Source organism: Protomyctophum bolini (assembly GCF_963924005.1).
Source record: "Protomyctophum bolini genome assembly, chromosome: 16".
Classification (NCBI taxonomy): Eukaryota; Metazoa; Chordata; class Actinopteri; order Myctophiformes; family Myctophidae; genus Protomyctophum; species Protomyctophum bolini.
In genome coordinates, this window is record NC_137877.1 from 38,188,643 (window position 1) to 38,211,514 (window position 22,872).

The following is a 22,872-nucleotide window of genomic DNA, read 5'->3' on the forward strand; positions in this document are numbered from 1 at the left end:
CAACATGACTGGCAGTGGTGGAAAAAGTAATCAATTGTTTTACTTAAGTAAAAGTATCAATACTGCAATGTAGAACTACTTCGTAGTAAAAGTAAAAGTCCGGAATTCAAATTGTACTTGAGTAAAAGTACAAAAGTATTTGCGCCAAATGTACTTAAATTACCAAAAGTAGAAATAACTCACTATGCAGAATTCCCCATTTTAAGTTTTCAAATGTATAAAATATTTAGAAAATAGCAGATCTATATAAGCTTCACAATGCATTGCATCGCGACGCATTGTGAGTGTGTACATCAGCTATTTTTAAATGGCCTAAATGTATACAGGGCTGAAGTGGTTACAGAGCCGAACTACAGAGCCGAACAGACTTTAATTCGGCTCTAAAATAGGAGTATGAATCGGCCCTTATTCTTCCTTTTTCAGTCTGTTCTTTTTTGTTCGAGCACCCGCTGAATTTACCCGGGATGTGCGTGCCCCTCCTGACCACTTTAAGTTACTGTAATTACACATCAGGAGGACATGAAGTAGAATATGTTTGATACTCACCCCCTAGTAGATCATCACAAGTCATTCATAATACATGAAAAGACAAACAAAACACATTTGTTTAGAAAACTGCGATTTTAAACAGAGATGATTTTACAAATTGTAAAATAACATGGAACATAACATTAAATATATCAATCTGCTATGTCAATAGTAATAATCTGTCAGTAATATTCCCTGTTATCTTAAATGACACTATAATCTTGTACAGTATATGGTATGCAGTAAGATCTGCTAATGTTTCTGCTCATCTTTAGATAGTGTTTATCTGTAATATTTACAAACAGCTAAACTCTTCAACACATTAACACTTAGACACAACATGTAGATCAAATGTGTGAAGTGATTAAATGTCAGTTTAAACACATAATATCAATAATAGGTCATTATTCTACCGTACTGTATGTAGTAAATCCCTTCAACTGTTATGACGATAGAATATTTTCTGATTGTGAGTCAGATCATAATAGTGTTAATGTTTTGATTTTGTCTCAGTCAGAATATGTTTAATATTCTAATATGAAATATAAAGCGTTGACAGAGCGTAAAATGATCGTTTAATTTTACGCTCTCAAGAGATCTAGGGTCCATTTTCTTTACCAACTCTCCATCATTTAGCTGGGGACCACCTGGAACCCCCTCAAGGACCCCCTCAAGTTTACCAGCAACATGACTGGCAGTGGTGGGAAAAGTAATCAATTGTTTTACTTAAGTAAAAGTATCAATACTGCAATGTAGAACTACTTTGTAGTAAAAGTAAAAGTCCGGAATTCAAATTGTACTTGCACTTGAACGCAGAAATCCACTTTCAGTGGGAACATTAATAAAAATAACAGATCTACAAGGTCACAAAGCGCTGTGAGTTTGTAGACCTGCTATATTTTAACGAAGATATTTGGTGTAGAGGGGAAAAGTACAGAGTTAACTCAGGTCTGTTTCACTAAGTATAGACTAGAGGGTTTAATTGGTTTAGACTCCTTCAGTTTGTATTCTGCTATGGAGAAAATCTGATGTGAATCTGAAAACACATTGGAGGACATGAAGTAGAATTGATTTGATACTCACATGCGTCTAGTTCACGTTCACATTCATCATTCATGAAAAGAGAAAACACATGGTTGGAATAGTTAGAAAACTGATCCTTCACAAACAGAAAGATGACTAATAATTAGCAAATTGTTAAGGAACCTGAAATATGGAATGCAATAATGGAATAGTTTAAATGAATCGACTATATTTTGTTTATTATACAAAATAAGACCTTGCTTCATATATCCTAATGATTCAGCATTCTATTTTCAACATTATAATTTAATTTGTGAAGTGACTAATTATGTACTTAGATATAAATTATATTAAGGTTGAATGTATTATAATGCAATTATAAGGCTACACTTAATGTATACCGTTTGTAATTATGCATAACAGCTTATAACAATGTTTATGAAGTATTGTAACGTTTAATCATATAATTTATAAGTACTGGTCATAATGCATTATAAACTCAGTGGAACAGCACATTATAACTACCAGGTAACACTTTACTTAAAAGTCTCTACAAGATAGAGTTTATATGTCAGCTTACAACTTGAACCCCAGCATCCCTATTATGAATGGAACGTTTGCCAAAAATAACCAGTTCACAACGTGTCGAGTTGCGACGCATTGTGAGCTTGTAGATCAGCTATATTTGGTGTAGTGTAAAAAAAGAGCGTACCAAGTACAGTTGCAACTCAGGTCAGTTTTACTAAGAGGGTTTAAATGTCGTCTTAGTTTACCAGCAACATGACTGGCAGTGGTGGGAAAAGTAATCAATTGTTTTACTTAAGTAAAAGTATCAATACTGCAATGTAGAACTACTTTGTAGTAAAAGTAAAAGTCCGGAATTCAAATTGTACTTGAGTAAAAGTACAAAAGTATTTGCGCCAAATGTACTTAAATTACCAAAAGTAGAAATAACTCACTATGCAGAATTCCCCATTTCAAGTTTTCAAATGTATAAAATATTTAGAAAATAGCAGATCTATACAAGCTCACAATGCATTGCATCGCGACGCATTGTGAGTGTGTACATCAGCTATTTCTAAATGGCCTAAATGTATATAGGGCTGAAGTTGTTACAGAAATCCACATTCAGTGGGAACATTAATAAAAATAACAGATCTACAAGGTCACAAAGCGCTGTGAGTTTGTAGACCTGTTATTTTTTAACAAAGATATTTGGTGTAGAGGGAAAAAGTACAGAGTTAAAGTACAGAGTTAACTCAGGTCTGTTTCACTAAGTATAGACTAGACTAGAGTGTTTCATTGGTTTAGACTCCTTCAGTTTGTATTCTGCTATGGAGAAAACCTGATGTAAATCTGAAAACACATTGGAGGCCATGAAGTAGAATTGATTTGATACTCACATGCGTCTAGTTCACGTTCACATTCATCATTCATGAAAAGAGAAAACACATGGTTGGAATAGTTAGAAAACTGATCCTTCACAAACAGAAAGATGACTAATAAATAATTAGCAAATTGTTAAGGAACCTGAAATATGGAATGCAATAATGGAATAGTTTAAATGAATCGACTATATTTTGTTTATTATACAAAATAAGACCTTGCTTCATATATCATAATAATTCAGCATTCTATTTTCAACATTCTAATTTAATTTGTGAAGTGACTAATTATGTACTTAGAGATATAAATTATATTAAGGTTGAGTGTATTATAATGCACTTATAAAGCGTTACAACACTTGTTGTATAATGTTTGTAATTATGCATAACAACTTATAACAAGGTTTATAAAGTATTGTAACGTATAATCACATAATTTATAAGTGCTGGTCATAATGCATTATAAACTCAGTGGAACAGCACATTATAACTACCAGGTAACACTTTAATTAAAGGTCGGCTTTACAAGATAGAGCCCCAAATGTGTGAAGTGATTAAATGTCAGCTTACAACTTGAACCCCAGCATCTCTATTCTGAATGGCACGTTTGCCAAAAACAGTCGATCTACAAGTTCACAACGTGTCGTGTTGCGACGCATTGTGAGCTTGTAGATCGGCTATCTTTGCTGTAGTGTAAAAAAGAGCGTACCAAGTACAGTTGCAACTCAGGTCAGTTTTACTAAGAGGGTTTAAATGTCGTCTTAGTTTACCAGCAACATGACTGGCAGTGGTGGAAAAAGTAATCAATTGTTTTACTTAAGTAAAAGTATCAATACTGCAATGTAGAACTACTTTGTAGTAAAAGTAAAAGTCCGGAATTCAAATTGTACTTGAGTAAAAGTACAAAAGTATTTGCGCCAAATGTACTTAAATTACCAAAAGTAGAAATAACTCACTATGCAGAATTCCCCATTTCAAGTTTTCAAATGTATAAAATATTTAGAAAATAGCAGATCTATACAAGCTCACAATGCATTGCATCGCGACGCATTGTGAGTCTGTACATCAGCTATTTTTAAATGGCCTAAATGTATATAGGGCTGAAGTGGTTACAGAGCCGAACTACAGAGCCGAACCGACTTTTATTCGGCTCTAAAATAGGAGTATGAATCGGCCCTTATTCTTCCTTTTTCAGTCTGTTCTTTTTTGTTCGAGCACATGCTGAATTTACCCGGGATGTGCGTGCCCCTCCTGACCACTTTAAGTTACTGTAATTACACATCAGGAGGACATGAAGTATATATGTTTGATACTCACGCACTAGTAGATCATCACAAGTCATTCATAATACATGAAAAGACAAACAAACACATTTGTTTAGAAAACTGCCATTTTAAACAGAGATGATTTTATAAATTGTAAAATAACATGGAACATAACATTAAATAAATCAATCTGCTATGTCAATAGTAATGATCTGTCAGTAATATAAATCGTCTTGACTAATTCCCTGTTATCTTAAATGACACTATGACCTTGTACAGTATATGGTATGCAGTAAGATCTGCTACTGTTTCTGCTCATCTTTAGATAGTGTTTATCTGTATAATATTTACAAACAGCTAAACTCTTCAACACATTAACACTTAGACACAACATGTAGATCGAATGTGTGAAGTAATTAAATGTCAGTTTAAACACATCATATCAATAATAGGTCATTATTCTACCGTACTGTATGTAGTAAATCCCTTCAAACTGTTATGATAGAATATTTTCTGATTGTGAGTCAGATCATAATAGTGTTAATGTTTTGATTTTGTCTCAGTCAGAATATGTTTAATATTCTAATATGAAATATAAAGCGTTGACAGAGCGTAAAATGATCGTTTAATTTTACGCTCTCAAGAGATCTAGGGTCCAATTTTTTTTTACCAACTCTCCATCATTTAGCTGGGGACCACCTGGAACCCCCTCAAGGACCACTGGTGGTCCCCGGACCACTGGTTGAGAACCACTGCTCTATTGGATCAGTGGACAAAATGTCAGAACCAGCGTTGGGGACCTCGGGTATAAAGACATGAATGTTACAGAGTGGCGCTTTAACGTATCCTCTTAATATGATTGGATGACTTGTCATCAATGATGTCATCATCAGGTGTCACCTGGAGCCAAATCACACTGAGATCATTATGTTTATGATCAGAACACCTCAAATCAAATCAGAAAGACCAATAAAGCTATCAGAAAGTGATTCTATGGAACATATAAGACTCAGATTACAGTAAACACTTACAGTATAGCCGTTATATGAAAGCACAGTGTAATTTATACATGAAGAGAGAAACATGATCACATAATTATATAATACATATCGTTGCTGTCGGGCAGAAACCTTGTATCTCCATATTTTAACTTTTTATATTTGTTAATTCATAAATGAATGCCTTACTTCATCATACTACAATGTGACAAAACAATTGCAAAAATAGCCTATCTAGTCTACAAACTCAAGTTGGTAAGATTGGCTATGTTTGCTAGTCACACACACACACACACACACACGCACACACACCAGTATATGACATCTCCTGAAAAGTAACAGTTTTGCACCAACAACCAACAACATTTCCACCCGACGGAGACATCATCAGGGTTAATGATAATGTACAGTGACAGTACAGTAGGTCACTTACATGTTTCTAATCCCACAGCAATCTCCGCCACCTGTTCTCCATGTTGGACCTGACAGATGTAAAATCCTCTATCTGTCTCTCTGTAGCCTCTCAGTGTCAGAGACAGGTTGCCTTTCTGCAGCTCCAGGATGTCCAGGGTCAGTCTGCCCTCGTAGCCCCTCCCCTCGATCACCTGCCCATTCTTATACAGGAAAATACACTCTGACTCCTTAAACCAGCTGACTGTCATGGAAGACGCGCTGGTCTTAGGAGAGAGGTGACAGGAGAGGGGGACATCTTTACCATTTTCACCCAAAGCAACTCCTTTAGTGTCGAGTTGAAAACCACCTGGAGAAATATGAACACAAGTAGTTCACATTTGTAGCCAATATGTATAATAGCATCCTTAAGACGCTGGTACTTAAGCACCTTGGTAAGGAATGACTCTTCCAGACTGTGGTCAAATGTACATGCCACTTCCAAAATGGTCACTTCTCTACTGTATTCATCAACAACAACAATATCTGGTGTATTAGCTGTGACATCTGAAAAGGCATAATTTTCATTATTGTGCATGAACATGGCATTTGAAACACGTGAGTGCTATATATACATACGTCAACAATTCTGTTGTGCTTAGCAATGTACATTCCCTTACAGTACATAGCAGCCATTAAGAATATGTGACAGTGTTTCTGTAACTGGAGTGTGGTCATGGTGCAGAGTCAGACAATGAGGAGGAAATGTGTTAGGGTACTACAGAGAGAGATTGAGTCTGGTCCTCATCAACTGCATAATTCAGATTCTTGAATATTGTATGAGATACGGTGTGGTCTGCATCGGGAAGGCAAGCTAGCTTCCCCTGTAGTTTTAAACCTGCAGTCCAGTGTTGTTGTTGTTTTTGCTGTTGTAACATTGCAAGGTACCTCTGTGCATTGACTGGTGATATATGGTGTTCCGTATCAATTACAGTAGCCCTTACTGAGCTCAAACGGTTGGTAATAATGTCCTCAGAAACGGCTACAGATTCAGAGTCAGGTCGATCCCAGCACAAGGATACTCTCACACAGAGGTCAGTGAGGTCAGGCCAATCTGACGACACCCCAAAGTCCAAACCCCGTAGCATGCGAGCCCAGCTCTGAGGTGGTATGTAGAAGTGGTTGGTATTTTATGACCTTGGTCATAAAGGCTTCCTCTATGCTAGGGTCAAAGGTGCACTATGGTGCAGGCTATCTCTCTTCATCAACCACAACAATATCTGGTGTATTAGCTGTCAGAGCTGTAAAGGTACTGTATCCGAGTTATCACAGAGTTGGAACATGGATGGAATGACCCTGGAATGTTTGTACATTCTCACTAAAGACGCATGATATTTCGATATGTCCTTTGCTATGAGTTCCACTATTCTATCATGGCGTGCCATGTACATGCCTTTGTATATGCATAACATCCATTCAAGATAGTGTTTCAGTGATCACGCACGCACGCATGCACGCACGCACACACGCACGCATGCCCAGAGTTTTGGACGGAGGTTATTGATATCAAAACCGATCGCATCGCTCCACAGCCTGAGATCAAGCACCTGTTACGCAACACTCGATGTTGAGCAACACTGGGGCGTCATGGAAAATGTTCCCCCCCTGTTTAGCTGTACGACACCAAAAATCTTAAAACGTTAATAACTCTTAATCTAAATCATAACTTCTAATTCTAAGCAAAGATCATGTGTTAGACGGCCCACCGGCACCGCGGTCCCGTCCCTAGTCATGATGCTCTCATCCATCAGGAAATGCATTTAAAAAAACATTGTTGTGACCTACCGTGACCTCTGGCCCCTGCCATGTCTCCTGTATAGAGGAAAAATAGACGAATTACCACATAACATTCATAACATTTATCTGTAAATAGTTTGTGATTCGTGCGCTGCAATACATTCTAACAGTTCGTACCGACCGCCGTTTCCTGCTCACAAACCCTGAAAACCCTACAGTGGTTCTGCAGACAGATTTCTTCATTATGAAAGGTTGAATAAAATGCTAAGATAATCTCTTACCTTTCACCGCTTGGCGTACGACGCTTTAGACTCCAAACGCAAATTCATACAAATCCTCACACATTACAGCAGACTCCATATACAACTAACCAGAACTCACAAGTGAAAGTATTAATGTTAGATTCTTATCCGTATAGTTAATCATCAACTTCCATGTAGTCAAGTGACTGATGGTCTTAAGTCCACGGCTCCACTCGGCCTCATCGTAGAGCAGCTGCATGCAATAAAAGGTGATGATGATTCATGTGGCCTGTGGTAGTTGTATAGACATGCACGTGCACAACAGATCTGTCGCACATTCTGCGAGGCGGAAAGCCTGGTGACGCATCCTGGGTACTTAATTCCTGAGTACCCAGGATGGGGTCATGTTTAGACTATACCCTAATAATGCCCTTTTCACTTGCCTCAGCCAAGCCACTCTGGTTTGGGGTGGCAAACGAGGCATCTCAATGTGGTTTAAAATAGGACTTAGTGGCTTAGTGGCTAATGTAGCCTGTACAGTTCATTTCAGTACATACATAAAACACATAATTTCAATTTTTTTTTGTTTGAGTGTCCGTTGCTTATGTCGATTATGTCCAATATCCGAAAAAGGCCTATAGGGAGAAGCCATAGGGCGGGCTATACCCGCCCTATGGCTTCCTTCCTTACAAATGTGTGAAAGTCATATAAATATACCAAAAATCACACCCGTGTGAAGTGAGGGGTGCTCGTATCATCTTTTTATCCTGACATACATACCCAACCGACTCGATCGCATTGCACCGATCACAGTACCTTTTACTCACCCAAGGAAAAGGGGTCTGGGGACAAGAACCCCAGAGGGACTGAAGGGTGGAGTTGGTCTGGAGGACGGCCAGGCAGTTGGAACCACCCAGGAGGACAAAGACGTTGGCCCGGCCACTTGGGAAAAGGGTCAGGAGGACGGCCAGAGGGGCGGAGCCACCCAGGCCAACTGTGAAGTCGGCACGGCCGCTTAGGAGGGTCCGGAGGTCGACCAGATGGGCGGAGCCACCCAGGAAAACGGTGAAGTCGGCCCAGCTGCTTGGGAGGAGAGTCTGGAGGACGACCAGACAGGTGGTCCCACTTAGGAGTACTGGGCCACACAGGCCCTGGGGCGCAGAGTTGTGGCAGCGGAGCCTCAGTGGCAGCAGACTGCAGCGGCAGGAGCTGAGAGCTGCAGCGATGGGACTTCGGAGGAGGCGAGCTGCAGGGGCGGGGCCTCGGAGGCGAGCTGCAGGGGCGGGGCCTCGGAGGCGAGCTGCAGGAGCGGGGCCTCGGAGGCGAGCTGCAGGGGCGGGGCCTTGGAGGCGAGCTGCAGGGGCGGGGCCTCGGAGGCGAGCTGCAGGGGCGGGGCCTCGGAGGAGAGCTGCAGCGGCGGGGCCTCAGAGGCGAGCTGCAGGGGCGGGGCCTCGGAGGCGAGCTGCAGGGGCGGGGCCTCGGAGGCGAGCTGCAGGGGCGGGGCCTCGGAGGCGAGCTGCAGCGGCGGGGCCTCGGAGGTGAGCTGCAGCGATGGGACTTCGGAGGAGGCGACCTGCAGTGGCGGGGCCTTGGAGGCGAGTTGCAGGCGGAGGAGCTCTTTGCTCTTTATATTTAATGTAACAATCTGTATCTTGTGATAATGTATATACGTATATCTGTTGTTGTTGTTATGCAGGTTCTACTGTACCGTTTGGAATGTCTTTAAGAGCTTTTATTATCTGCTGTAAAACGAAGTGCCCAGCTTGGGACATATGAATAAACTGGACCTTGACCTATGCATAATAGATTAAAGGTCATGCAAAATACTGTAAACCTCTTATAATGCCTGCAGAGAATGAAGAGGTGCCACTAAAATAACCCAACTTAACCTTTGGGAGTCTATTAGTCTAATCAACTTTTCACTAAGCTTTTTTTATGATAGACAATAGATTAGATATGGGCATTGCATCTATGATTGGATCAGTAAACCTTAAGCTTAATCTGGAAGAAAACTGAATCTATTAACAGGGTTATCGACAATCAACGGTATCCATATATATTTATTGTTATAATGTACAATACACACAGATAAAATGTATCATTGTTTAGTATTATGCTTCTACGTCTTGGTGGCACCTCGACCCATGATGGACTTCTTAGTGTTTCTCTCTGGTCTCAAAAGGATTGTATAACACTTTGGTCCGAACAGTGCGACCAAAAGGCCAGAACTCGATGCTAAAATTGCAAAAACCTCCACTACATCGGCATATATGCCCGGAGAGCTGATATATGCCGGAATGAAGGCTATCCACACGGCGCAGAAGATCAACATGCTGAACGTGATTAACTTGGCTTCGTTGAAGTTGTCTGGAAGATTCCTTGCCATGAACGCTAGCAGGAAGCTGAGGAGTGCCAGTAGACCAATATAACCCAGTAACACCGCGAAGCCAACGGTCGATCCCACAGCGCACTCGTAGACTATCTTATCCCTGTGGTATTGTGAGTTTCTATGAGGAGACGGCGAGGAAGACGCGAGCCAGGCTATGCAGATTACCGACTGGATGAAAGTAAGAGCCAGAACCGTTCCTCTCTGCTGCATGGCGCCGAACCACTTCATAACGTCTCCACCCCCGGGCTTGGAGGCCTTGAACACGGCCAGCACCACCATAGTCTTGACCAGGATGCACGAGACGCACAGCACGAAGCTGATCCCGAACGCCGCGTGCCTCAGCTGACAGGTCCAGAGCGTGGGCCGGCCGATGAACAGAAGTGAGCACAGGAAACACAGTTTGAGAGACAGCAGGAGGAGGAAGCTGAGCTCCGAGTTGTTGGCGCGCACCATGGGCGTGCTCCGGTGATAGATGAAGACTCCCAGGACAATGCCGCAGACGAGTGTGCCCAGCAACGAGATGGTCGTCAGGGAGATGCCCAGCGCCTCGCGGTAGGAGAGGAACTCCACGCTCTTGGGGACACAGTGGTCACGCTGGGGATTGGACCAGTAGTCCTCTGGACAACTGGCGCACTCTGTCGAGTCTGTAACAAAGAGGGGACGATTAAAGGGACCGGACGTCCTAAAGATGACCCACACCGTACATCGCTAAATAATTTAAACATATACCAGCAGTGTTGTTTTTGGCAGCATTGATTTTAGTTTTAGTCATAGTCTCTTGAATAGTTAATTTATTTTGTTTTAGTCATATTTTAGTCACCCGGAATGTTTTAGTGTCTAGTTTCAGTCGACTAAATATCATAAGATTCAGTCGACTAAAATGTGTTTTGGTGGGCCTTGATGCCGTCGTAATGACTGTTTTTACACCTGCTGAAAATAGCCGATCTCTCACAACGCTGCGACGCGCTGTGAGCTTGTAGATCGGCTATTTTCAGCATGCAACCGATTGTAAAATGACTTATACGGCATCTCTTGTTCACTATAGTCCCTCCCTAACATTTTAGTCTAGTCTTTATTTGTTGACGAAATTGTCAATATATTTAGTCTTAGTTTTAGTCACCATTGCTCAGTTTTTATTTATAGCTTCCATTTAGTTTTTCGTCAGTGGAAAAAAAGGTAGTCATACGTTTCAGTCGACGTTAAATCAACACTGCCCTACCGGTCTCATTGCTGACCTCTCCCTCAGAGCAAATCAACACTGCCCTACCGGTCTCATTGCTGACCTCTCCCTCAGATCAAATCAACACTGCCCTACCGGTCTCATTGCTGACCTCTCCCTCAGATCAAATCAACACTGCCCTACCGGTCTCATTGCTGACCTCTCCCTCAGAGCAAGTCAAATCAACACTGCCCTACCGGTCTCATTTCTGACCTCTCCCTCAGATCAAATCAACACTGCCCTACCGGTCTCATTGCTGACCTCTCCCTCAGAGCAAATCAACACTGCCCTACCGGTCTCATTGCTGACCTCTCCCTCAGATCAAATCAACACTGCCCTACCGGTCTCATTGCTGATCTCTCCCTCAGAGCAAGCGATGCAGTCGAAGCAGCAGACGGGTTCCCCTCTCCTTCTGGCCACACGTGTTCCAGGGGAACAGCTCTCACTGCAGACAGACCGAGGTGGCTATACAGAGGAAACGGGAATGAACCATAAACTATTACCATTTATTTTAAATCATGAGCATGTGTACAGTATATGACCATCAGCTATCCTATAGAATGACTGAAGTGACCTGCGTGGATTTAAAGTTCCAGAATATTCTGTCTTCATCGAGGATGAGTTCTTCACCTGCGGAGGCCGACTTCATGAACACACCTACAGTGTGAACCTTTGTGCTTCCGTCGGGGAGCCACGCCCAGTTAATGACGTCATAGACCGGCAACGCGTCTCCGTTCTCGTCGAATGATACGTGATCGCCAAAGGATGTGGTGAAGTTGATCTTTTCCAGGTAATACACAAGCTATAGAAATGACGAAGAGCAAGAGACTTACTACTGTATATACAATATTAGTATAGTTATTCTGACAGGGACTGTTTATGGTATTAACTACAACCTTGCAGTATTCAAATCACAATATAAACATGAAGTATATGTTTGGCCCAGTATCCTGCGCCTGCTCCCATTATTATCGTCTATAAATCAAAGAAGAAGAAGAATACTTTATTTTTCAGGCCTGTTATGTCAATAATATGTAATGATTTTTACATTATCATGCTATTATTCATCATTACATTCTAAACTAGAAAGTTTGCGTGTGGTTGCCGCAGTCGCTTACATAGCCCCCTCCCACTAATATTGCAATTTATGTCTTAATATAAACGATTGCAAAACATAGATTGGTTATACGTAACCAAAAACAGCCAATTAGCTATACTACAAACATTATGCAAAGCTCGGCCAATCACAGCAGAAGTTATAGGTAGGTTACTCCGGAAAGAATAATAAAGTGTGACAATAACTATAGTCTGATTAGAATCCAACTACAAACATTGACAGGTAAATTGTGAAATCAATTAATACCACCCACACCTGCCATGGCTGCATTGTCTGTAAACGGGCACAGCTGTGCCCAGTGAAAGGCCCTCTGCCCGGCACACACTGCAGCATGTCATGGAGGGCGTGGGCCAGCGCGTACACAGCCTTGTACACGTTGTACTCTTCCCTGAGGTCGGACACGTCCAACAGGGTGGTCTCTGCTGTCACCAGGTCCTCTCGTCCAGTACACACCGTTCCACCGGCGTCCACCCACTCTGACGGAAGGGGGGCAAATTTACACCGAAATGTGTTCTCCCAAAACTGTCTCACCTATACCGGGGGGGGGGAGAAAAAAAGAAAACGCAGTGGAAGTTAAGCATGAATCAAATATGTTCATTGTGACTATTTAAAAAACAGAAGCCACTTTGAAAATAATAAAATAGAAACGAATTAAACAAGAGACTCGCTATGGCATTCTCATGGCTGTTGTCAGGGTCGTGGTCAGGATGTATTTTCAGCAAGAAGTCCTTGAGACCTGGGATCTCTCCGCGCCGTATGGAGAGACCCAGGGTGCCTCTCAGATACGGCAGGAAGTGAGGATTCTGGAATATGGTGGCCGTCGTCACAGCATTGCTGGTCATCCATTGTATACCTGTCACATTCTGCCTTATCACCTGTGGAGATATCAGGGTGGAAAAGACATCCGTTTATTCTGGCTCCAAAACTATATGGAATGCACTTCCCATTACAATCAGAACTGCAGCCTCACTCCCAATCTTCCGCCGTAGTCTGAAAACCCACCTTTTCAGACTCCATCATGGCCCGTAGCACTTAACCCTATACCCCCTTAGATAGCACTTCATGTAGACTTAGATAGCATTTTATAAAGACTTATAGCATGTTATGTAGACAGCACTAGAATTGCATTGTCACAGCCCTTTGTAGTATATATGTATAGGATAGTATAGTATATATAGTTTATTTATATGTATATAATTTAATTATATAGATATTACACTGTCTGTTACGTTCTTATAGCTTACGCATGTTTCATGAGAACACTAATACTTTTTATGTATGTGATGTATTGCCACCCATGCTTTTTGTTCTTGCTTAATGTAAATCGCTCTGGACTAAGAGCGCCTGCTAAATTGTAAATTGATGAACCTATAAGAAAGTGATTAAATTGCACTGTTTGCCATTGAATTGCAACGTATTTATAATATGCCTGTGTATGAATGAACGGATGTCTTCACTTCAATATAACTATAGTATTCCCTATGGCCAGGTGTCTCCCCTTCCACTAATCATCTCTGGCACCGCCCTCCAACACTGCAATGGAATGGTTAAAGGCACAGCCACACACACACACACACACACAGAACCCCATATAGTAGACTAAAGGCCCAGGGGGCCATCACTTCATCAATACGTAATAAATGAACATTTAGTAACCCCAACCTCCTCCATGAGATCCACCATGTAGCTCCCGTATACAAATAGAATGACCACACGGGCTGTGGACGTCTTGACGGCGGCGACGGTCCTCCGCAGCGCGGCCGGGTCGTGGTCCCAGGGCATGGCCCGCAGGTAGGCCAGACAGCCCAGACCCGACCGGGCCAGGGCGGACTGGAAGACTCCAGCGGCGTCGCGGCCGTAGGCGTCGTCCGTGAACAGCAGTCCCGCCCAGGTCCACCCGTAGCGCCTCATGATCTGGAGCATCACTCGTATCTGGACGGGAAAAGGAAAGGAACGGAGGGATGACTGTGTTATTTTGGCTATATATAGATCAGTGGTTCCCAAACTTTGTCATGTCAAGGACCCCCAAATTGGCCATATAATATTAGCCCGCGGACCCCCATTTGAAAAGATGTGATTTTTACGGCTCTAGCAGTGGTTTTCAACCATTTTCATTTCAAGGACCCCCCGCAGTTTGACCTGAATTACCCATTTCTCTCTCTGGGACACCAATGTATATTGTAAAAATCCACGTTAATTTAACTCTGAGTTACAGACCCATAAGGGTCCATTTGGTTCCTAAATATCATTTAGCTGGGGACCCCCTGGAACTCCCTCTAGTACCCCTAGGGGCTAGGGGTACCACTGGGCTAGATAACTGTCTATACACTTGAGCGCTATGTATACTTTTTTCTTAATTATTACATTCTTTTTTCTTTTCTTTTTTGCTATTTTCGATTAATGTTGACATACAGTATCTTGGCTAATCTTGACAAATCTTGGGGGTCCCTGGCACAAAATCTTTTCAAATGGGGGTCTGTGGCCATATTCATCTGAATTTGGGAGTCCTTGACATAAAACTGTTTTCACAGAGTCACAAAGTGACTTGCAACAACAAAATAAAAAATACATTTCAAAAAGTGAATTTAAGCAAATCATTACAGGTGTCGCAACACAAAAGCTGTAATCACAACAAAGACCTACTGTACGTAAAGGCCTGTTTGAATAGAAAATAAAAAGATTTAAAGATGTCCACGGAAGCCACATTACGTGCTTATTCCATCAAGCCTTGAGTGTGAGTTCCGCCCATAATTATAGGCTATATGGCATGATATTACACTCGGATCCATACAGTCTTGCACACGATCGTTGTGTATCAAAAGATTGTTCACGTTTTATTATTTTCACAGCAGGAGGAGAGACATACCGGTACACACCGACACCTCAACAATAGATCAGAACGTGGTTCCCTCTCAACTCTCTCTCTTTCCGGCATGTGTATGACCTACAGTCTATGGTATGACCCCACACAAGGCATTCCACTGTGAACTAACACTACCACCTATTGGCAGGTGGTGGAAACCATGGATGTAAACACCTATGTGACTTATATATGGAGCTGTGAATAGGGACTTTAAGTTAATCAATTACACTCAATAGAACAGTGGTTCTCGACAAGAGTCTATAGAAAAATAAAAAAGGTTCATTAATTTGTTTTCTTTTTTTCTTCATTTATTTATTTATTCCAAACATGTTAAAATATAAATGAGAAAAGACAAGGGAAATAAAGGAAAATATGATTATTTAAAACAAAAACCATTAGCATATTTGAAACAATCCTCAAGGACCATCCCATTCCCAACTCCCCACAACAATGTATTTATTGTCAAAAAGAAGGCATAACACCATCATTTCTATTTTAATTTGTTTTGTTTTGTTAATGAATATGTAATGTTGCTGCATCTTAAAGCCAAAGCTGTGAAGCGTTGTGTGTCTGGCACGGCACTGCACACAACCAATTACTTCAAGGCCTTAACAATCAATAATTATCTTTCCCCACATTACACCTGTTCAAAAACATACTTATAGTTGATGTTCTTATGTAATATTATAGAAACATATTTTTTATTTTAACTATACGTAACTACTAAAACTAAGAAAACATTTTTGTCGACTGATTTTTCACTGACGAAACTACATGAAAACGAAGCTATGATGACTAAAACTAAATATACTCAACAAATAAAAACTAGACTAAAATGTTAGGAAGGGACTCGTGGACAAGAGATCCAGTACAAGTCATTTTACACTTGGTTGCATGCTGAAAATAGCCGATCTACAAGCTCACAACGCGTCGCAGCTTGTAGATCGGCTATTTTCAGCAAGTCATTACGATGTCATCAAGGCCCGCCAAAACACATTTTAGTCGACAAAATCAACTGTAGATTTAGTCGACTAAAATCTTATGATATTTAGTCGACTAAAACTAGACTCACACTAAAACATTCCGGGTGACTAAAATGTGACTAAAACTAAATGAAAACTATTCAAGAGACTAAAACAAAAATTGGTTCACCTGGATGGCATCACTAGGGATTGTTCTAAAGAAGGACGGGAACAGCATCTGCTCACTCAGACAGGAGCAGGTGGCAAGGTAACTCACCTGGAAAATAAACAAAACATCTGTTCTGTAATATACTACATTTCTTTCTCTTTTCTTTCCCCCCTACACATTTGCTTTTTATATATACACTTCATTGAAAATTATTCAGGGTTTACAATGTATGCATTCACGTGAAAATTACATGCAGTACAAAAATATAATAAGGCATTTCAATACAAAAGTTACCAAGTGCCATGTTATTAGTTTTCTTTGTCTTGAGTCTTTTCAGTTCAGTTATTATTTGTTTAAAGAGCACTGCAGAGATGGCCTCCTGGTGCACATCTTGTTTTCCACAGTTTGTTCACCTCTGTGCAGTGCACTACAGTCCAGTAAAATTCTTGCTCAAAGACCACATACGTACATAGCAGCATTGTAATTTACATAAGATTTAAAACCAATTTGTGGCATTTCCCCCCCCCCCGCAACACAAAACTAGACCTCTGGCAGTCTACCAGCAGGTGGCCGTGCAGAGCATAATATGAGCAGAGTGAAGCGGAGAGGATTCCGCTCCACCACAACACTCAAAATAAATGCTGTCACTGTGATCAAAATCACTCTCCACTTCAATGCTGTTCACTATCAATATTTATTTACCCCCATCCCCAGTATCCCCTCACCACACAGAATATAAGAAACATGTATTGTATTTTGCTGCAAACACACAACATTTTGGAATCCCGTTTAGAAACTATTTGGATCAAAGTGCAATCTTTTGGAGTTGCACATTCCACCCTATACCCTATAATCACAATGTAGATGACAAACCCACGTTTCTAGCCATTATGCTCCCCTATAAGCACCGTGGACAGCAACTCTGTCACTTTAAGGCAGCCATGATGAATTATACAATGCTTTTTTTTTTACTAATGGAGATGGACATTGGACTCTTCATAAGATGAGCAATAACAATAAATCACCCATGATAATGTATTTAAACTGTCTGCTCAGCTCTGTTTGAACATACAGCTGATTCTCTCTTTCTCCCATTCTGGACAGGAACCCCTTTTGGTGTTTTAAGCATTATGTTTGGTGTGTGTTGAAAAATAGCAGATCTACAAGCTTGTATAGGTCTGCTATTTTTGAAAAATAGCCGTTTTTAACTCAAATCTTTGCTTCTGGGGGGGGGTCCCCGGAACAACATATTTTCAGATGGGGGTCGGCCAATTACATATAATCTTGGGGGTCCTTGACATGAAAATGTTTGAGAACCACTGACATAGAAACGTAGGTTTTTCAGAAAACTGTCAGGATTTTAAAGACATTAATGTAGAATTGTTTGAATTTGTTCCCAGGTCTAAATGGGTTAAAAATCTGCCCCTTTTCTGCTTCCATGATGCTCTGCCTGCAAGTAAACATTATGTGTCTTTCAATTATGTAACACTAATGTATAATGGGCGGTGGGGAAAAAGGGTGTTCATATAACTTACCATGGGAACTCGGTACAAACCTAAAATACTCGAGATGGCGATAGAATGAGCCGAGGTGTCGGCGCCCACGATACCGAGCACCGGAGGGGCCCCGTCGACACAGCTCTCATCGGGGCCAAACGGCTCCCCTCTCCCACTGGCCAGTGACAATGCGCCGTGGAAGGCCAGTGCGACCGAGTGACAGGTGTCATAGAGACTATATCCCAGGGTCACGTTGGGCAGCAGGCTGGCGTTTGTGTTGATCTCGGCAATGGCAAAAGCCATGGTCTGGGCCCATCTGAACCTTTGGATGTCGAAACTATATATAAACACACGAAATGCACACCGTAAACTCGAATGTATAGAACTGCACTCACGACGTCGTTCTAATGCTATGGTGCTGTGTGAATCAAAAGACGTTAGCTGTTCCAATTTACAATTTAGGCATTTAGCTGACGCTCTTAATCTGGAGCGCTTAATCTGGAGCAAGAACAAAAGCATGGCGATACATCACATACATAAAAGTAGTTATCATGAAACATACGTAAGCTAGAACGTATGGAATAGCTATAATGAGACTATACATATAAACTATACATATACTATATGCAATTCTGTCTACGTAACATGCTATAAGTCTGTATAAAATGATAAGTCTACATAAAGTGCTATCTAAGGGACTAGGGCAAGTGCTATGGGCCATGATGGAGTCTGAAAAGGTGGGTTTTCAGACAACAGCGGAAGATTGGGGAGTGAGGCTGCGGTTCTGACTGTAATGGGAAGTGCATTCCATAGTTCTTTGGCTTGCTATTATATTGTACTCACCTGTAGCAAGTGGGCACCTGCTGCTTGGAGGTGAACGACAGCTCAGGGAACACAGAGTAGAGATGCATGTGAAACATGCCCCCCAGTATGAAGTCCCCCGCCTTGTGGATGGTGTTGAGACTGAACTGTGCCTGTAACTCACAATGAGAAGAGGAAGGTGAGGACAACAAAGGGGAGAAGGAAGAGAACGATATCAAATACACGTACAGGTATGAAAGCAGGTGTGTGTCTCGATAACGAGTCCTCATGACTGTACTCCCCTCTCTGACCATTTTTTTCCTATCATTGTTTGTCCAGTTGTCTCCGTTTTTATACACAGTGCTATACCGTCCCCAGTGTCAACTAAATGTCTTTACGTAATCTGTCATGGCACCTTTCTGGACATGAGGCAGAAGTAGGGGTGGGGCTTAAAATACCGTAACCATCCAGGTGTGCCACTATAGGGGAGGGCCTAATGGGCCCGGGTCCACCCACTTGTATGACTGGCCCACCAGAGAGCAATATATTTTCTTATCTTTTATTCTTTAAGGGGCGATACAGCCTCTCCTATGTCCAGCTTTTGGTGTGTGTAACCCAAATTGTGTCCTAGCTATAACACAAACATTAAATGCCATTGACAATGAACGGACCATTTTGAGTGTTTGTCTAAACACAAACATTGCGTAACACAAACATTGATGAATGAGATGATGTATGATGATGTACAATGAGAGCCCCCCTCACTTCACACGGCGGCGTGCGAGTAAAAAAAACAAAAGTTTCCCTTTGGGTAATGCACCTAAACACTGTTTGTATAGCATTCTTGTGTAGACTCCAGGGCCCTTTCTTGTTGTGCTGCAATACAGACATTTGGCTCTTCCTCCTTTTGGTTTATGCAAAAAATGCTTAATTTTACTGTTTAGAGAATTTGTTTTTTAGGTTTGTGTGTTTGTTCAGAAACATGCATCATGCTGTAGTGCATTTTATGAATTGTATTGTAAAAATAAAAAGGTAAAATGGTGCATTTTATATAGCGCCTTTATCCAAGGCGCTTTACATAGATTGTGCATTACATTCACCCATTCACACACACACATTCATACACCGATGCCGGGGGAAACCATGCAAGGTACCAACCTGCACATCAGGAGCAATTAGGGGTTCATTGTCTTGCTCAAGGACACTTCCACACTAACTCTGGGGGAGCCCGGGTTCAAATGGGCAACCTTGTGGTTGCCATCCAGCCACTCTACCCCTGAGCCACCGCCGCCCCTGTGATTGTGATGTCATTTTTGCCTGGACCCCAGGAAGAATATAGTCTCTACTACGGTGTAGACTAATGGAGATTCTTAATAAACTAAACTAAACTAAACGGGGACAGACCGGTCTGCAGAAGACTAATGTGAAGAAAACATATGTTTTAGCTACTCCACTGCGCCCTCTATCTACAGATCTTGTCAATAGCAAAATCCCATTGTCCAGATTCTTCATTCCGGTGAAATATTTTCTTTCCTGGCCAAAAAGTTAATTTTATACGTGTGGTGGGGGGGGGCTCCTAGTGCATCCACTACTGGGGAAAGTAGGCGTTCGACTCCACAAAACCGTCTTTGTATTGGTGAATGGTGAGTATAATGAAAGTGTTAATTGTTTTTAATTTTGCAGCAGTCGACAGGAAGTTGAAAGTATACCAAAGCATTAAGTCCTCCTAACGTTATGGACCAGAGCTTACCCCAGAGTGCATGCTGGGAAGTCCGCCTCAGCCCCTGACATCCGGTACGGTAGTATTTTGGAAACCCACACACACACACACACACATGCTCATGCACCCACACACAGGGGCTACATTTCCTGTGGGGTTCGTCAGTGGTTCATAAACTAGTTTGCTCTATTCTTGTGTAATGTCATGTGAAGAAATGTAAAAAAATAAGTTTACAAAAGAAAAGCCCACTTTCTACCGGGTGTTCCTACTATAACAACAACACTACTTGTTTAAGGCACTGGTGCTGACAGGTTATGCTATGAACAGAATCTGGCTCGAGAGATTAATATGAATGAAGCTTCAAGATCATTATTGTTAAATATTAATTCAAAACGAATTAAATAATGTTTGTTTGCGTTTGTTTTCTCTTACAAAACATAAAAAAATGTACACAAAGTCAATACAAAAATGTGAAGGAGAATGCCTCTGTACATTCACAGGACAACAACTACATTACAAATAAAACACATAACACAGAAGGCAAAAAAAACAATATGGACAAAATAAGAAAAGAAAGCAGCAGAACAAATCACAATAGTAAAAATCTAAGTACTGTATATAATAAGTATACATATAAGCAGTTATGGGGAGGGGTGGTCCCTGTTGATTGTTTGGGATATTTTTGCTAGTGGTACAGATGCAACAGAACCAGTGTTGTTTTGGCAGCACATTTTTATTTTAGTCATAGTCTTTTGAATAGTTTAGTTTTAAACATTTAGTTTTAGTCACTTTTTAGCCACCTGGAATGTTTTTGTGTTAGTCTAGTTTTAGTCGACTAAATCTAGTTGATTTAGTCTAAAATGTATTTTGGTGGGCCTTGATGTAATGACCGATTTTATTGTACTGGATCTCTTGTCCACTAGTCCCTTCCTAACATTTTAGTCTAGTTTTTATTTGTTGACAAAATTGTCAATATATTTACTCTTAGTTTTAGTCATCATAGCATAGTTAATTTAGTTTCCATTTAGTTTTCGTCAGTGAAAAAAGGTAGTTGAACATTCTTCGTCATAGTTTTAGTCGACAAAAACAACACTGAACAGAACAGCCCATGATGCAATAGACCTGAAAGACAGGCTCCAGTGGGAACTGGGATGGAAAAACATGAAGGATTAGGACATCAAACAAAAAGGTTGTTGTTAGCTAGTTAACGAAAAACACGGGTGAAGCCTGATAGAAGCCTGAGGCATCTTCAACACTGAGCTCTGCTCCCAAATGACAGACAGTCAGTCCCTTATCTGAGTGATGCCATCGAACGGGAAGCCGCACAAACACAAAAACATGTTTTATAATTAACCACAGGGCCATTTAAAAGCCACAAGGTTTGAATAACTACAATAACACTAATTAAATACCACATGGGTCAATGCCTAATTAAATCAGCCATTCAGATTTTATTTATTTGTAACTTTAATACCCTTATTGCAGATGTTCATTTCCCCTACAAGAATGTGAAATGTGGAGTCACTTGAGATTGATTGATTGATTGATTGATTGATTGAATACTTTATTGTAAAAAAACAACGAAAGAAACAGTTTAAAACATTGAGAGCGCAAAATCTGTCTTGGAAGAGCCACCCATCGACTAATCTATAATATACGGCAAACTTCCTCGTGTTTCTTCACTAGTCCGAAGAACAGTTTGCCAGAATTCCTGTTCATGATTTTTGCTTTCCCAAATGCAGCCAAATTGTTTCCTCATCTTGATTTAACTATTCAACCAACCCATGAAGTTGGTTCATATAATTACCGGTAAATCTCAAATGTCATTATGTGTGTTTGGCTTCAAGATTTGTAATGACTAGACAAATGGCTATACCCACCAAGCACTATAACTGCCACTATACTATCATCGATTTCTGTAGTTATGATACATTAACATTACACTTTTACGTGTAGGCCTAAACACATTTGAGCTATATAGCCAATCTACGTAGTAGATGATAACATGTCAATTAACCTACCTTCTTAGATAACTTGTCTACCACTAGAGAAAAACAATTGTGTGAGTGAGATTATCATTTAAAAAAAAACTCTAGCTGAGGTGCACGTATAAGAATCACCACATTGTGTAGAATGTTTCAACAGAAACACCCTAATTTGAAGGCTATTCCCTGTTGATGTTCAACAATACACTATTTACGTTGTATTGTGTATACTTGTAACATGTAGAGTCTCAGTTCTATACAGAAGGTGCACATTCTGCTGTGACATGGAGTCTAATGCTTGTGTTCATCTGCACAGATGCTGCTGCCTTGTGGTGCCTGAAGAAGTCTGTTGACTATATAATGGGGAAATATGGTTCAGTTGCGTGTGGGCTTCCATGAGAAGAGTCTTAACACCTGCACCTCTCTGTATAGGTTATGCTGTTTGAGGTGCCTTTTCTTTAGTTCAGTCAGGACAACTCATGAATGGAAGGAATATTATATTTATTGAATATAAATTGAGCAA

At 41.0% G+C, this 22,872-nt stretch overlaps 1 protein-coding gene across 1 annotated transcript; it reads right to left on the bottom strand.

Moving 5' to 3' along the window:
* Window positions 1-5,624: 5,624 nt before the first annotated feature.
* Window positions 5,625-20,406, bottom strand: LOC308330959 (vomeronasal type-2 receptor 1-like; the record flags this gene model as incomplete). The annotated part of the gene is made up of 13 exons (XM_080786025.1): window positions 5,625-5,876; window positions 7,435-7,461; window positions 8,456-8,822; window positions 9,752-10,661; window positions 11,578-11,701; window positions 11,811-12,038; window positions 12,609-12,884; window positions 13,022-13,228; window positions 14,016-14,285; window positions 16,369-16,455; window positions 17,883-18,180; window positions 18,687-18,817; window positions 20,395-20,406. The coding sequence occupies 13 exons, from the start codon at window positions 20,404-20,406 to the stop codon at window positions 5,625-5,627; spliced, it is 3,189 nt and encodes a 1,062-aa protein (XP_080642151.1).
* Window positions 20,407-22,872: the final 2,466 nt, after the last annotated feature.